Genomic DNA, 16534 nt, shown 5'->3' with positions numbered 1-16534 from the left:
TTAGCAGGGTTTGCCTTCAGTTGGTTGTCCGTGAGTAGTATGTCAAGTTGCCTAAGTATGATGAGAGGGCAGCTTCTACCTCATCTATGTAAGTGCTCTGGGCTGCTATTCCAAGGTCATCAGCGTAAATGGAGCTTCTCGTCCCTGGGAACTCTGGCTGATCATTAGTGTATACATTGAACAGCACCGGAGCAAGGATGCTGCCCTAGGGTAGGCCATTCTTTTGTTACCTCCATCTGCTGCGTTTATCATTTAGCTCAACATAGAAGTGTCTGTTTTCCAGTAACTGTTGAATCAGTTTGGTCAAGTGGAAGTCCTCTGTCATGTCATGGAGCTTGTTGAGGAGCAGCCGGTGGTTCACAGTGTCGTAGGCAGCTGTCAGATCAACAAAGACGATGTCAGTTGGTTCATTCCTCTCAAAGCTGTCCTCAATGTGCTGAGTTAGATTGAGCACTTGGCTGGTACACGATCTCCCAGGCCGGAAGCCAGCTTGCTCTGGTATAAGGTGTCGTTCTGTGATTGGGCCTAGTCTGTTCAAGATGAGGTGCTCAAAGAGCTTAAATAGATGGCATAGTAGGGTGATCTGTCTGTAGCTTTTTGCTTCTTTAGGGTCTTTCCCTGGCTTAAGGATAGCGATCACACGAGCTTTCCACCATATTTTAGGTAGCTGGGAGAAGGTTACACAATTGTTGAACAGCAAGAGGAGCCACTCGTGTAATCTGCCCAAAATGTTTGACCTGTTCTGTGCGAATGTCATCAAGGCCAACAGCCTTGCTGTTCTTGAGGGAATCGATTGCTGCCTGGAGTTCCTTGCTGTTAAAGTACCAGGTTGACTCTCTGTCACCCTGATGCCCTTTGGGGTGGGAGATTGCAATCTTCACGTGGTCCACCCTGTTTCGACAATGCAATCAACCTGGCGTGCACAAATAGAAGATCAAACAGAACAAGTTGTCTTCCAACTTTAGGCTGTGCACGCCATACGCAAGAAGAAGACCCTGGTGCCATAGACTCGTTTTGTGGTGCTTCTTGTGTGGTGGTTTGCCGTTCAGAAGCAGCTGTTGAGTAACCTGATCTGCTGTAACGTTAGAGTGCAGCATTGCCTTCTGGGGGTCGTTGTTTAGCTTTTGATGGTTGACCAAGCTCTCTTACTGTTGTCTCTTACTGGCATTTGCCTGAGGAAATTATGAATGGTTTAATGTAACAGCAACATTTCCCAAGATAAACCGACCTATATGAGGAAAACTGTTTGCAGTGGCAAAAATGACTATAATCAGACCACATCGTTCGGATAACTAGCAGAAAAACCAGAGGAGAGCTGAGGATCTTTGTTAAACCAGCGGCTAGGTCTGGTATTCCTTTGTTAAAAAGAAACAGCTTCAACGATCATTTTTCGAAATAACTAAAACGATCAGTTTGAAGAAGAGTCCTGACCCGAAGTGACGTCCGTCCATTTCCCTCCACAGATGCTATACGACCAGCTGAGTTCCTGAGGGTTTTTTCTTTGATCAAGATTCCCACATCTGCAGATTCTTGGGTCTCAGTTTTCTGAAGAGAATTAGCTGAACTGTTAGGAAATAGGAGTAAACTAACGTTAATTGGATGGCAATTATAAAATGCTTGCCAGCGGTAGGATGGATTGAATTGTCTTATTCCGCGTTATATTGTTGTGTGCGTCTGCATCAAATATCTGACATGCCATTTCACTAATATACGGAGGAGGGGGTGGTTCGGATTTCATTCTATATTTATTTCGGAGATCCTTTGTAATGTTTTGTTTGCATCTTAGAAGATGCTTCTGGGACGGATGCATTTTCCAGTAATGCTTCGAGAGGCGAAACAGAAGGGGCGTTTAAATAAACAAATGAACCGCAGCAGCCCACCGGCAATGACTGCGAATGATTCTCTGACTGGACAGATTTGTCGACAGACATTCGGTTGCAAAGAACCTCACAGTGAAAGAAAAAAGGGGGGACGAAGCTGGATAGGGGGCTGGGGGGTTGCAAATGTAAAAGGCGAGAGCGGCAGCGGGAGCCGATGCGTCCTGTGCAACAGAGCTCCCGCTCCGGGCGGTCGCAGTGAGAGCGTCTGAATGATTCAAATCAGAAATATTGATTTCTCCAACTTCAAGTAAACCTTGCTCTCCCGCTCTCTCCGTCCCTCTCCCATCCTGGTTCTCTGACTAGATTCACGCTCCTCCTGATTATTCTTACTCATTGTCACCTTCCGCTCAGCCAACAATGAACCATTTTACATTTTTTTTTTGCTTTGATCTGTTTTTACACCTTACCTTTTCCATATCTCTAGTTTCTCTCTCCCTTGATCCTCAGTCTGAAGAGGTCTCGACCCGAAATACCATCCACTCCTTCTCTCCAGAGATGCTACCTGACCCGCTGAGTTACCCCAGCTTTTTGTGTCTATCTACAGTTGTAAATACTGACCTTTCTGTCCTGGGCCTCTTCCATTGTCAGAATGATGCCACATGCAAATTGGAGGAACAGCATCTCAGATTTCGCTTGGGCTGCGGTAAGAATATTGATTTCTTTAACTTCAATTAACATTTGCATCCCCTCTCTCTCTCTCTCCCTAACCCACCCAAGTCATCCTACTAGTTCCCTGTCATCCTGCTGAGTTTCACTGTTTGTATCCACTCGTTATCACCTTCCTCACAGCCACCGATGGACCATTGTGGGCTCCACCTTTCCTTGATCATCGTTGCTGGCTGTGATCTTTCTTTTTGCATATCTTTCATTAATTTATTCCATGTAAATTTTCATCTCTCATTTGCCTTTTCTGGCCCTCAGACTAAAGAAATGTCTTGGCCCTAAACGTCACCCATTCATTCTCTTCCGAGATGCTGCCGGTCACTCTGAGTTATTCCAGCATTTTATGTCTATCTTCGGTGTAAATCAGCATCTGCATGCTCCAGGTGTGGACTCCTATATATCAGCACAACCAAGTGCAGGCTTGGCGATCGTTTAACTGAAAACCACCACTCAGTCCACCTAGGCCTACGTGATCTCCCGGTTGCTAAACACTTTAACTCCCCCTCTCATTGTGACCTTTCTATCCTGGGACTCCTCCATTGCCAGTATGCGGCCAAATGCAAATTGAAGGAACAGCACCTCTTATTTCACTTGGGCAGTTTCCAACCCAGCGGCATGAGGATTGATTTATTTAACTTCAAGTAATCTATGCATTCCCTTTCTCTCCCTGTCCTTCCCCCACCCTGGTCATCGTACTTGTTTCACTGTCGTCCTGCTGCGCTTCACTGTTTATATAACTCGTTATCACCTTCCCCACAGCCAACAATGGATCATTGTGGGCTCCACCTTTCCTTGATCGTCGTTTTGGCTATGATCTGCCTTTTTGCATATCTTTCACAAGCGAAAGGAGCAGAATTAGGCCATCAAGTCTAATCTGCCATTCAATCATGGCTGATCCATCTTCCCTTCTCGACCCCGTTCTCCTGCCTTCTCCCCATCACCCCGGACACCCGCACTAATCAAGAATCTATCTATCCCTGCCTTAAACATACCCACTGACGGCCTCCACAGCCTTCTGTGGCAATGAATTCCACAGATTCACCACCCTCTGACTAAAATTAATTCCTGCTCATCTCCTTCATTCAGTCTGAAGAAGGGTCTCGACCCGAAACGTCACCCATCTCTTCTCTCCAGAGATGCTGCCTGTCCCGCTGAGTTAGTCCAGCATTTTGTGTCTATCTCCGATTGTAAACCAGAATATGCTGGCAGTTCCTTCCTACACATCCTTCATCCATTTGTACTGTGTCGAAAAAAAGTCCATATCAATCAGTTCCCCTCTCCCTCCCCCTCTCGTGACTCTCATTCTGAAGAAGGGTCTCGACGCGAAATGTCACCCATTCCTTCTCTCCAGAGCTGCCGCCTGTCCAGCAGTTGTTGTTGTTGTTGTTATTGTTGTTGTTGTTGTGTGTGTGTGGGGTAAAGCGGCATCTGCATGATGCATCGTCCCTGCTGCTGCACTTTGATTACAATCAGATCCGGCCGATCGAGCGACTTCCGCTCGCGCGAGGGGAGGAGGGGAGGAGGGGAGCGAGGGCGGCGGGTGCGCGCGGAGCGGCCGTTGCTTTGATCTCGAGATCCTTTTTCCAACCCGCTTGTTTTGCACCGTCGTGGCCGCGTTGGGCGGGAGGGCGGGGGGAGGGAGGGAGGAGTGAGAGAGAGAGAAGGAAGGCGAAGAAGGAGAAGAAGCGGCCGTCATCAATCAGGCAGGGGTGTGTGTCTGTGTGCATGAATGCATGCATGCCAGCCAGCGGCCGGGCCATGGGTCTTCTCAAGCTGACGGAGCAGGTAAGACGCCAGGGGACCACGGTGGGTGGGTGGGGGGCGCGATGGAGATAGAGGAGGAGGAGGAGGGGGAATGGAGATCTGACAACAGAGACGGTGGGCGATGGAGCCCTGCATGCGCCCAGCCGAACGGCCGGGCCGGGTCCGAGAGGAGACAGACCCCTCGTCCCTCGTCCCCTCCCCCGAGACTCTCGAGGGGCACCGAGCAGCAAGGAAGGAGCTGCAAATATCGCACTCGCTGCCCGGCGGGGCACGGATGCACAGTCGCATCAGTTCCCTTTTCTTTGCATTTTAAATGAACGAGTGGCAAATGCTGTGCCCGGCTCTCCCTCAAGGATATGAACCCACTCCCTGCCCCTTCACCTCTCCGGTTGATTTGCTTCTCTGTGATCTGCCAGGAATATGAATGTTAAAAATCCAACGCGTGTATTATGTTATTGGTACTGGATTGAAACGACGTCGTGCTACGAGGCAGCCCAATTTGCAGGAGTTCAATCGCAAAGATAGTGTCACCAAGTTGAAAGCTTCAGTCAGCTGTCAGTTCCGATCGGGGTGCGGACTGTTGAAATAAGAGTTGATTGTTGCCCCTCCGTTCCTCCTTCTGCATTTTATTGTACATGTTAAGATGATCTACACAATTAAGGGGAAAAACGGTAATTAGTATGTCAACGTGAGAGTAACTTGTATCGGAGTGTGAGTTTGTAATATTGTGAATATTCACCCTCCTCCCACCGCCTGTACTAAAATGTCAGTTAAAATTTGGGTAAAACCTCTGCAGTCATCGACTTTATTTCACTTCCTCTTTTGAACTGTACCGAAAAGTGAGATACTCGTGTTTTTCAACCCCGATAAGCGGAAGGAACCGCAGTGGAGCAATTAATTGAATAACTTAATATGTATTTAAATGTTTTGTTTTAGTTCACAAAATGTTAAGCTTTTGGCAATTAGATGCAGATGGTGTGGAAAAGATTCACATTGATGTTGCCAGGACTGGAGGGATTGAATTGTAAAGAGAGACTGGATAGGCTGGGACTGTTCTCCCTGAAGGAAAGGCGATAGGTTTATAAAACCATGAGGGGCGTGTGTAAAGCGGATGATCGCCGTCTTTTTTTTAAATTCGAGGGCATTGGTTTAAGATTAGAGGGGAAAGATTTAAAGGGGATCTAGGAGGCACGTTTTTCCACATAAAGCGCAGTGGATATATGGAGTGAGCTGCCAGAGAAGGTGGAAACTAAGGTACAATTGCTTTGGTATAGGCATATTGCTTAAGAAAATATAGAACAGTTCAGTGGATAGGAAAGGTTTTGTGGGAGAAACTCAGCGGGTGCAGCAGCATCTATGGAGCTAAGGAAATGGGTAACGTTTCGGGCTGAAACCCTTCTTCAGACTGACTGAAGAAGGGTTTCGGCCCGAAACGTTATCCATTTCCTTCGCTCCATAGATGCTGCTGCACCAGCTGAGTTTCTCCAGCATTTTTGTGTACCTTCGATTTTCCAGCATCTGCAGTTCCTTTTTGAACACAAGGTTTTGTGGGATGTGGGCCAAAACACAGGCATATGAAGTTAGCGTAGGTGGGCATCCTGGTCAGCATGGTCGAAGGGCCTGTTTCTGTGAATTAAATGTCTGTTGGGTTAGAACAAAGTAAACACTTGAATTTCTCCTTGTTCAATTAAAGTTAAACGATTTGGACTCTGTGAGATTGCAGATTGCAACTGGAGACTTCTATGATTTCAAGAACAGTTATTTGCTATTTATTTTTGGCAGTATATAATGTATAGATGACATGAATCACTGAAAGTAAACACTACAGCATTTTGGTATTAAAAATAATAAACCTCAAATATTTTAAAATGTGAAGTAATTGGTTAGAGGCATTGTCTTGAAATGCGAGTTGTGACCATTTTGTTAGAATTCTATACATTGAGTACAAAATCATCTAAAATGTTACAGCTTTTTGTTGCCATCATACATTGCTACAAAATTTCCTCTCTATAAATGGTCAAAATCAACAATATCTTAGAAAATATCTATAATGCTTGAAAACCTCCATTGACCCATCCCAGCTCATTTCCTGTGACTTCCCTCTGGGTCAAATCATCCTCGAAACCTCGCAGGCTGTGAGTGGTGGATCGTGAGGCTCAGCACAGCTGTCCTGATCGCCTTTGGATAGTCTAACAACTTTTAGATGTCTTTGATGTGGTTTTGAAGAATTGGAAATAATTGAAATAAATGTATTGAAAGCGCATGTTCAAAGGTAATTGGAAAATTATTGGTAAGTAAGAAGACCAAAAACACTTGCCTGCATATCACATAAGCAATAGAAGCAGGAGTTGGGCAGTCCTTCCACATTCAAACACCGTTTCCATTGATCCCGGCACCTCTTTGTTGTATCAACCACATCTCATTAATATCAAAAAATCTATTTTATTTCTGCCTTGAATCTATTCAGTGACTGACCCCTGACTGTCCTGTTGGGTAGAGAATTTAAAACATTCACTAGTCTGCTTGGGGATTTTTTTCTCTCATTTCTATCCTGCATAGCTGACTTACTACCGTGAGAAAGTAACCATGATTCACAACATACCAGCAAGGTGAAAGATCTACTCACCCCCTGTAGGAATTTTGTATGTAACATTGAGATCAACTTCAATTATTCTAAACTACAAAGAGTTTGTGTAGTCACATTGAACAATCATTTAATCCCAGGAATTAGTTTGATGATACTCCTTCCTGCTGGGTTCTGAGATGGCTAATGTGGATTCTTCTACACACAGCAGGTGGCTGGTGGGGTGGACAGGTGGTAGTTTGTGAGGTAGTGCACAATTTATATCAGTTTCTCTGTGCTCCCAATGCATGTCTTTGAAGTACCATCCAGAATGTTCCTTCTGCACTTTCAGTAATCATGGCCTAGAGAGTCACTGGAGTTGGTGGGGATGTTGCACTTCAAGATAACTTTGAGTAGTTACTTGACTATTTTCTTTGTTCATCTGGGAATTTTTGCCCATGCCAAAGCTGTCCAACTTTGGAGTTTGGTGTCGGATGTGAATGACGTGTCCTGCTCAATGCCGTGAACATTGATGTGGGAGAGGATGTGATTTTAGTTCATTTCTAGTAAATTTGGAAGATTGTGCAAAGACAACATTATTTTTTTCCATGGCCTTGCGATGCCTGCAGTTGGTATTCTCAGAAGTCCTATCATTTGATAGTCAAATCTTATTGCAATAAAAGTCAATGTACTGTGGTTATGTTCTACTATAATGGATGGATTTGTGTTTTTCCACAATATGTTTAGTTTGTCAGGTCCTTGCCCAAATATTTAGTCAGTTTCTATACCCGTTTCAATGAAAATTACAGTCAAACATCTTCGCCTCCTCCCCTTGCAGACAGTCCTTTGGGATTGAGGATGGCTTGCTTTCACTCCAGTTCTCTGGGTTCTGAGGTGACAGATGTCGATAATGGGGGAATGGAGGACTCTGTCCACACAAGATTTGGGAATGGCTGACTTGAGAGGCAAATTAAGGGAACAAGTTTCTTCCTGTTCCCAAAGCACAAAAACAATTTTGATGCCATTTGGAATGGTTACTCCTCAGTTGTAGGGCAGGGATTTCCAAGATATGGAAGGAATCTTGCACTGTTTTGAGGAGTCCTTGAATATTTTCTCCTGTTGACTGGGTAATCTCTGCTACTGTCAGTTTTGATCATATTTGCCATAGCTTGCATGGAGGTAAGGGACTGGAAGCAAAATGCATTTATCCTTCTGTTCAACATATTTATAGCAGTAAAATGGAAGGTTTGATGCACCAAAATCTGATCTCTAACATATTTCTGCCTTTCTTATCGTAATGCAGAGGCATGCACTACAGTTGGTTATTCTCTAACCAGCTAAATATTGGTTTGTTATATTGCTAAACATTCTTAATGTAGCGACCACAGCTTGTATTTTAATATCATATTGAGTATTTTTAGTGGAAACAGAACTTTTAATTGAAAAAGGTTTTGTGCTTTGCAACATATACTGTGCAATGTTTCCCATGTATATATAAAAATGCTGAGTGGAATTTTGTGAATAGCTGTTCCTTGTTCCATGAATAATCGTTCAAAACATGGTATCCCTCTGGAATAATGCCATGGTCTCTCATTCCACATCAATACAAGCACTGAGTTTTAATAGGATAATTACAATTTCAGTACAGTAATTGGGGTAATATTGCTTTGCCTCTTTTCCCCTTTTCTTCACAACCAAAATCAGTTTTAAAGAGATGATTAATCTTTGTCTCTCTCTGGATTTGAATAAGTCTGCATTGAAAGACCACAATGTGTAAGTGGACATCTGTCAGTGAGGTGAATGGAAAGCACGTTCTCTATCAATGAGGTCAAAACCTGGGTAATTATGATCATATTGTTGGGTATTACCTTTTACAGTGCAGATTTTCAGCAGAGATGGGAACCTGAGCAAAGTTGAGATATAAAAGTTCTATAGAGGCTTTTTAGTAATGTGTGCCTTTTATGGGTTTTCTAATTTAAAAATGGTTGAGATTTTGGAAGAAAATATTGTGAATAGAACTGTTTCCACAAATGAAGATTTTGTTTCATTGTGACTGTCGATTTTACATTTCAGGGTAAAAACGTAACTATTTGATTTAGGTTTGTATTTTCCATTGTGTTACTGGGGGGGGGGGGGGGGGGGGACACAGTTTGAACATTTCAAGAGTTTTTAATTGTCATATGTACTGAAAACATAATAATGAAAATCTTATTTGCAACAGTATAACATGCCTGTAAACATGGTTCTCATCGATAACATTTTGTGTTTATTTTAGAAAAAAATCAACTTTGATACCTGAAGTTTTGGCAGCGTCAAACTAAATATTTTTGGGTGAAATGTTTGGTAGATTATTAAAATGTGTATAAATAAGGAATTTGGTATTTTGATTAAATCGCTGAAATGGACATTTAAAGCTGTATTGCCTTAAAAATTACTTCTGTTTCTTTTAATGGATGCATAGCATTAAATGGCATTCCTTATATAATAAAAACAGAACATGTTGAAAGAATTCAGCATGGGCATTGTAAACCTATATCTGTCTCATTCCACATGTCTAGTGCATTAATTTTCATTTTGGTTGCCAAAGGCGTACAGGTTTGTATGTTAATTGGCTTTGTATTTTTAAAAAAGTAAAAATTGTCCATGGTGTTGGGTAGTGTGAATGTGAGGGGATCGCTGGTTGCTCCGGTGGGTCGATGGGGCTGTTTCCTCGCTGTATAACTAAACTAAACCAATTAGGCAGCAACGTGGTGCAGCTGGTAGAGCTGTCGTCCTCACAGACCTAGATTCGATCCTGACCTCGGGTTCTGTCTGTGTGGAGTTTGCACATTCTCCCTGTGACCACCTGGGGTTTCTCTGGGTGCTCTGGTTTCCTCCCGCTGCCCAAAGATGTGCGAGTTTGTAAGTTTCGGTAAAATTGCCCTTCGTGTGTAGGGAGTGGATGAGAAAGTGGGATACATAGAACTATTGTGAATGGGTGATTGATGGTTGGTATGGACTCGGTGGCTATGTTTCCATGCAATATCTCCTACCTAAACCAATAACTGATATATTTTGTATTTCCGGAGAATTGTTTCTGCAATTAAGATATTTTGAAACCGTGAAAATGTTTGCCGTGACAAATGAGATATTGCAAGCTGCAAAGATGGAGGAACTTCCTGTTGTTGAATATTGTGGTGAATTGGTGATTTTGAAAGAAACTGATGCCTCATTCAGCCCCTTAAGAACCATAAGAAAGTGCTTTGTTTTTAAATTCTCATTTATTGGACCTATAATGTGATGTTTTAGTATACTTGTCCCTAAAAATAGTATTTTGTCATGTGAGAAAACTCTTTGCAGAATATTTGCTTGTATTTTTGCTATTATCAAACTTTTATAGGCTGCAACCACTGCATATGTTGGCTCTTTAGCACTTTGGCCACCAATAGAAAAATTGTGATTTATTTGCAGAAAATGTTTGTTGATCTTACACAGATTGATAACATGTACAGTGATTGCATGTAGCATAATGTAGGTATTTCCATCTCATTTTTTTGCTTACAGAATTTCATTGGTCACTGTGCTTTCATTTGCACGCTGGCTTCAAATATTTTTTGCTACCAGTAAATTTGAGACTGCAACCATTCAACTGCATTTTTTTTATCAGCACCAAGGCCAAATCTATCCATCACAGTTCTTCTGAAGAGCATTGAAATGTTCAGAACCTATCCTTCAAGATGACCATATGAAGCCACAGACCATATGAAGCCACTGACTACTGCATTTCAGGATGAATGCACCGTAAGCCACATTTGGTTAATTTGCCAAAATCAACTATTTCAACATTTCATAACATTACATATAATAGGGCTTTGCAAGTTGGTCTCAACCATTTCGGAAAGTCATTGTATTTTAATGAACATTGATGGGTTCCTTAATTGTTGCAGTCATGATTACTTTGACCTTGCTGTACGCACTTTATGCTGAGGCATAAGAACATTATTGATCACTTATTTCCATATCTCCCCGCTCTCTGTCCCAGACTGAAAAATAGAGCTAGACACAAAATGCTGGAGTAACTCAGCGGGTGTGGCAGCATCTATGGAGAGAAGGAATTGGCGACATTTCGGGTCAAGACCCTTCTTCAGACTGATGTCAGGGGAGGGGGCAGGATAGAAAGAATGTAGGTGGAAACAGTAAGACTAGTGGGAGAACTGGGAAGGGGAGGGGATGGAGAAAGAAAGCAAGGGCTACCTGAAGTTAGAGAAGTCAATGTTCATACCGCTGGGGTGCAAACTACCCAAACGAAATATGAGGTGCAGCTCCTCCAATTTGCGCTGGGCCTCACTCTGACAATGGAGGTGGCCCAGGACAGAAAGGTCAGATTGGGAATGGGAGGGGGAGTTGAAGTGCTGGGCCACCGGGAGATCAGCTTGGTTAATGCGGTGTTCAGCAAAACGATCGCCAAGCCTGCGCATTGTCTCGCCGATGTAGAGAAGTTGACACCTGGAACAGCGGATGCAGAAAACAGGAAACAGAAAAATAGAGCTTCTAGCTGTCACATTTCAATGTTTCTTTCCTAATTTTTCATAAGGTATCTGGAAAAAAGACATTTCCACAAAATATACAAATTAAGAGCAGGAGTAGGCCACGACCCTTCAAACCGGTGCCCCATTTATTAAAATCATGGCTTTTCAAACTCGGTTGCGTGCTTCCATCCACCAACAGCAACCTTTTATCTTGCCAATCAAAAATCTCTATCTTAACAATATTTACTCTTTATCTCCCTTTCTGGAAATAAATTCCAATTACAGTGTGGGGCAGAATTATCATTGGCTAAAATCCTAAATTGTGGGAGATTTTATGATTTTTATGATGTATGACTGCAAATGGTACTGTTTTATATTGATCTTAACTGTTGCTGTATATTCACTCACTTTGAGTTGTACCATTTTAATATTTGTTATCAATTCTAATCTCTCCAATTGTTTGGTTAAGTTATTTGTAGAAAGAAATTGGTAAAAAAAACTTGTTATAAATACTTGAAATTAGGACTAGGTTATGGGGAACTGTGATTGCTAATTGAACATTCAGTAAGTGGGATGCTTTTAAAAGTATGATGACAGGAGTTCAGGACATGCATGTTCCTGTTGGAGTGAAAGGCAAGGCAGATGGGAGTAAGAAAGCTTGGATAACGAGAGAATCACAATTTAAAGTGTAAGGTTTCAAGACAAGGGCAATCTGACCTGCATGAGGCCAAGAAATGAATATGGAAATTACAGTTTTGAGGAAGATGGGGAGAAATGGTAATATATTTTCTCCAGATGCAGTTCTGAGCAGCCATAAGGCTTCAATGTTACTTCTGTTTCCTTTCCACTGTTGATATCTGATTTGAGAACTTCTAGCATGCGTTGTTTCTACTTCAGATTTCCACCATCACAGTACTTGTGTTTTGAAATAATAATTATATGCCTTACAGGAAAAGTTTGGCCTGAATAATCTTCAGTGGATGTAAATGCATGTCAAATTATCCTGTGCGGCACACTCATCCCAGTTTTATGTGATGCTTCAAGAAACCTTGCACATGTAAACCTTACACATGTAAACACAATATGATGCCTTTCCTCCGTGATCTCTACCACTATGGAATGTGGAGATCAAGAAGAAAGTGCTTTGGGATTGAACATGGCGAGGATTGCATATTATATCAAGACCAGAAGTGTGTATAGGATCACAGAACAGTGGTGAGGCTTAGTGGTGGGAGAGATGGAGGAAGAATAGGCGTATGAGAACAATGGAAGCTATTTGGTTAGGGGTTAGGCCTAGTAGGCAGATCTTGTATTTTGAGTCAAGACCTGGTTCAGCACTTCTGGGCCTCCATATTTAGAGTAACATTTCATGAAAGTAATCTCAAAATTACCTTAACTGACTGCTTCATGTACTCTTTCTAATTCAGTATGTGACTTGTTTGACCCGACTTGAAATTGCAGAACTGTTTTGAAGCAATCAAGTTTTAAAAATAATTATGTTGCATTATACCTAAAACTCTGCCATCTGTGATTTAAATATCCGAGCCTCCTTCCTGTTTCTTGCCCAACTGTTCCAGACTTAATGTACAACAGTCTATTTTTGAAGGCTTGTCAGTGGAATTCCAGACCATCCCCTTGCAGTTATGCATGAGGACCTTGCAAATTTGCCTTTTTAGTCCTCCCCCTCCCTCCTCCATATCTTCCTCGTAAATATTAGCCATAAAATCAAGAATTACTGATGTTTTGTGTGAAGTCACTGTTGCTGTATATTACACGTTCCCATAAACAGTAATGTGATATTTTTAAAATTATATTGGTATTGGTTTATTGTTTTCATGTGTACTGAGATAAAGTGGAAAGTTTTTGTTTACGTACTTTCCAGTCAAATCAAATTATATCATACCATACCATACACAAGTACAATCAAGCCATACTCAAGTACAACAGGAAGTGCAAAGATAAAAATACTAGTGCAGAATATAGTTTTAAATCATGATGGGCCGTGCGCGGTTGAAGCTCGCGGTCCTTGCTCGACCGAAGTGTACATCACGGCCTACAAAGGGAAGCTGCCAAGCCAGTCCCTGCTCGTAGGACCTGGTTGGACCGTGGACTGGAAGGCGGATCTCGCCGACTAGCCCTTGCTTATCCTCCGAAGACCAGAGACTGGGAAGAGGGTGCCGGTGATGACGATGGATGGGGAGCAATGACTGTAGGAGAGGAGAGGAACTGGGGTCTGGCTTACCGCGCCCTCGTGGTCGGTTGTGGGAAGTGCTCCTGGGGAACAAAGGTGGACGAGCATGGAGGGGTACCTCGTGTCCTGGGAAGGTGATGGATAGAGCCTGCGGCTTGCCTGGACGAGACATTGTTCATAAGAACTAGAATGTGGACTGGACTTTGAAACATGGCATTTCTTGCACGCAAGTAGACTATTTCTGTACACTTGCTAATTGGGGATGTGTTTAGGTTTGGTAAACTCTATTGGACTGTTTGTAAGAAAATAATTTCACTGTGCTTTTGCACTTCGCACATGTGATAATAAAAGCACCATTGTACCATTACACCCGAGAGTGAACCACGTGGTTCATCTCTGGTTTCTGATTGGGGAACACTCGTATTTTCATCTTTTGCACACATTCCTCTACAGACTTGCCTTACACATCTGAGATGGAGGTTGCATACTCATTTCGGTTGGTCTTACGTGGCCCAATGCGAGTTACGTGTCCCAATGCGAGTTACGTGTCCCAATGCGAGATGTGCTGTGTACAACATTTCTACTTTCTTATTGAATAGGCCTGTTTATAGATGCTTATTGTAGCAAAAAAAAAGCTTGAACTTTGTCCCCTTTTCCTCATGTTTGTCAGTGATAACAAGAGTTAAATTTGTTCATCTTTGCATAGAATCAGTTGCAAATAAAGCAAATAATGACTGCAGATAAACATGGAGGATACTCATAAATGTTGCATTCTCAATGTTTAAGAAGATGAAATCCTTTTCAGTAATTTATCGTGTGAAGAAATGCTGGAAATACTCTAGGTAGGCAGTACATATGGCAATATATGAGTTTGCTGTCCTTATTTTGGTTACTTTTACCTTACTCAATGCAAACACTGATAAATTTCAGGACATGCAAATCTGAAATTGGTTATGTTGTTGGCTTCCTGTGTTTACGTTGGACTCTTCATTGAATCCAACACTGGACCAGATGTTTGCTGAGGTTGTCCAGCATTGAATCTGAGGAATCTTTCAGATTTGTTTAGATCCGTGAGCCATTTATTTAAATGGTATTGCAGATTTATAGGAAAATAAGTTAAGAAGGTGTACATTAAAAAGAAATGTGTTTCATTCAAAAATTTTAGAATTTTTAGGTAACTTTTTTCTTCAATGTTCACAATTTTAAAAAGATTTTTAGTATGTAGATTTGGAATGTCAGAGCATGTCAAATGCTTACGCAGGAGTTTCCTGGGTGAAACTTGCTCAGGTCTGCCCACATCACTCCATAACCTTATTGTTCAAGTGCATCATTGGTTAGCTCCAGGCTTCTGGATTCAGAGAATGAAGTTTGGGGGAATTGAGAATGCAGGTGTGGGGGTATGCAGAAGTCTCCAGGCAGGAACAATACTGTTTATGAGACATCTGATAGTAAGGAGAAAATATTTATTGAGCTAAGAAGTTTAAAATCGATGAAAAATAAGCAGGAATCGGCCAATTTAGCACTTGGAATGAGCCATTTGAATACTGTTCAACAGTGCAGTTAATAAATGCCTTTTTGCCTTTTAGAACCCTTGTAATCCATGGGCAAGAAGATGCTCCTTAAGGCCCTAAAAGATTATTTCTGATCAATATTTTTTGAATGTTTGTTTATAGGACTATCCAGTTTTCCAGTCTCCTTTTTTTCCCATTAGCTCTGTTTATTTCCCTGTTGAAGGATTTATTCAATCCAAATTCAACCAAATTTGCTTCCACAATTCTTTCAGGGAATGTATTTTATATTGAAAATGTTTGCTCTCTCGAATAGCTTTGCTTACCTCGAGTTCTTTTACAAATTATATTTAATCTGTATCAAACGTTGACAGAGCTATAGTATAAAAACAGACATACCGACCCACTGAGTCTGTAAAATATAAAATACCCTTTTGCGCTAATCCCATTTTATTTTACCTCTCACCTACACATTAGGAGTAATTTATAGTGGCCCAGTAACCTACCAACCCACATGTTTTTGGGATGTTGGAGGAAATCCACCTGATCCCAAAGAGCACATGTAAACTCCATACCGATAGAGGTCAGGATTGAACCCGACTCTCTGGCACAATGAAAAAGCAGCTCTACTAGCTGACCTTTCTGATAGTAGCATAGTTTCTTTTAACTTGTTTTATTTGTGTACTCCTAAATTTCAATGCCCCATTTAATCTCACCTTGACCTCTGCTTTGTGAACTTCTTCAGACTTTCAACATCCTTCCATCTTGGGGTGCATTTTGCAGTGGTCAGTTGCAAATAACACAAAACATATAAGATTGTTCAGGGCTTGGACACACTAGAGGCAGGAAACATGTTCCCGATGTTGGGGGAATCCAGAACCAGGGGCCACAGTTTAAGAATAAGGAGTAAGCCATTTAGAACGGAGACGAGGAAACACTTTTGTGTGGTGAGTCTGTGGAATTCTCTGCCTCAGAGGGCAGTGGAGGCAGGTTCTCAGAGAGAGCTAGACAGGGCTCTTAAAACTAGCAGAGTCAGGGGATATGGGGAGAAGGCAGGAACGGGGTACTGATTGGGGATGATCAGCCATGATCACATTGAATGGCGGTGCTGGCTCGAAGGGCCGAATGGCCTACTTCTGCTCCTATTGTCTATTGAATAGAAAGAGCCATCAAGTCCTGCAACCCCAGAGGCTGGTTGCAATCCGGAGATACGGCCTGAGAAGATGGTGGGGGCAAATACTGTCACGCCATTTAAAACGTATTTGGATGAGTACTTGAATTGCCAAGATGTAACATGCTCCGGATGAAATAATGGTAAATGGAATTGGTATGGATAGGTAATTGATGGTTGGTGTAGATATGGTGGGGTTGAAGGGCCTGTTTCTGTGTTGTGTGACTGATGCAAAGATTTTTACTTCCTCTCTAAGGCACTGGCGTTCTTTCTATACTTCTAGAAT

At 42.2% G+C, this 16534-nt stretch overlaps 1 protein-coding gene across 10 annotated transcripts in view; it reads left to right on the top strand.

Annotated features, from left to right (window-relative positions):
• Window positions 1–865: 865 nt before the first annotated feature.
• Window positions 866–16534, top strand: part of ankrd44 (ankyrin repeat domain 44) — a 170884-nt gene continuing 155215 nt past the window's right edge. For 9 of the 10 annotated variants that reach the window (XM_055637804.1, XM_055637805.1, XM_055637802.1 and 6 more), the window contains exon 1: window positions 4189–4328. In XM_055637804.1, the coding sequence (XP_055493779.1) occupies window positions 4269–4328 (60 nt within the window). In that variant the 5' untranslated portion in view covers window positions 4189–4268. Of the gene's footprint in view, window positions 2524–4188; window positions 4329–16534 lie in introns of those variants that run through there. The other variant, XM_055637798.1, reaches the window with a different exon arrangement.

This window comes from Leucoraja erinacea, chromosome 7 (genome assembly GCF_028641065.1).
Source record: "Leucoraja erinacea ecotype New England chromosome 7, Leri_hhj_1, whole genome shotgun sequence".
Classification (NCBI taxonomy): Eukaryota; Metazoa; Chordata; class Chondrichthyes; order Rajiformes; family Rajidae; genus Leucoraja; species Leucoraja erinaceus.
Note: the sequence above shows the minus strand (reverse complement) of the source record. Positions and strands in the feature narration are given on the sequence as shown.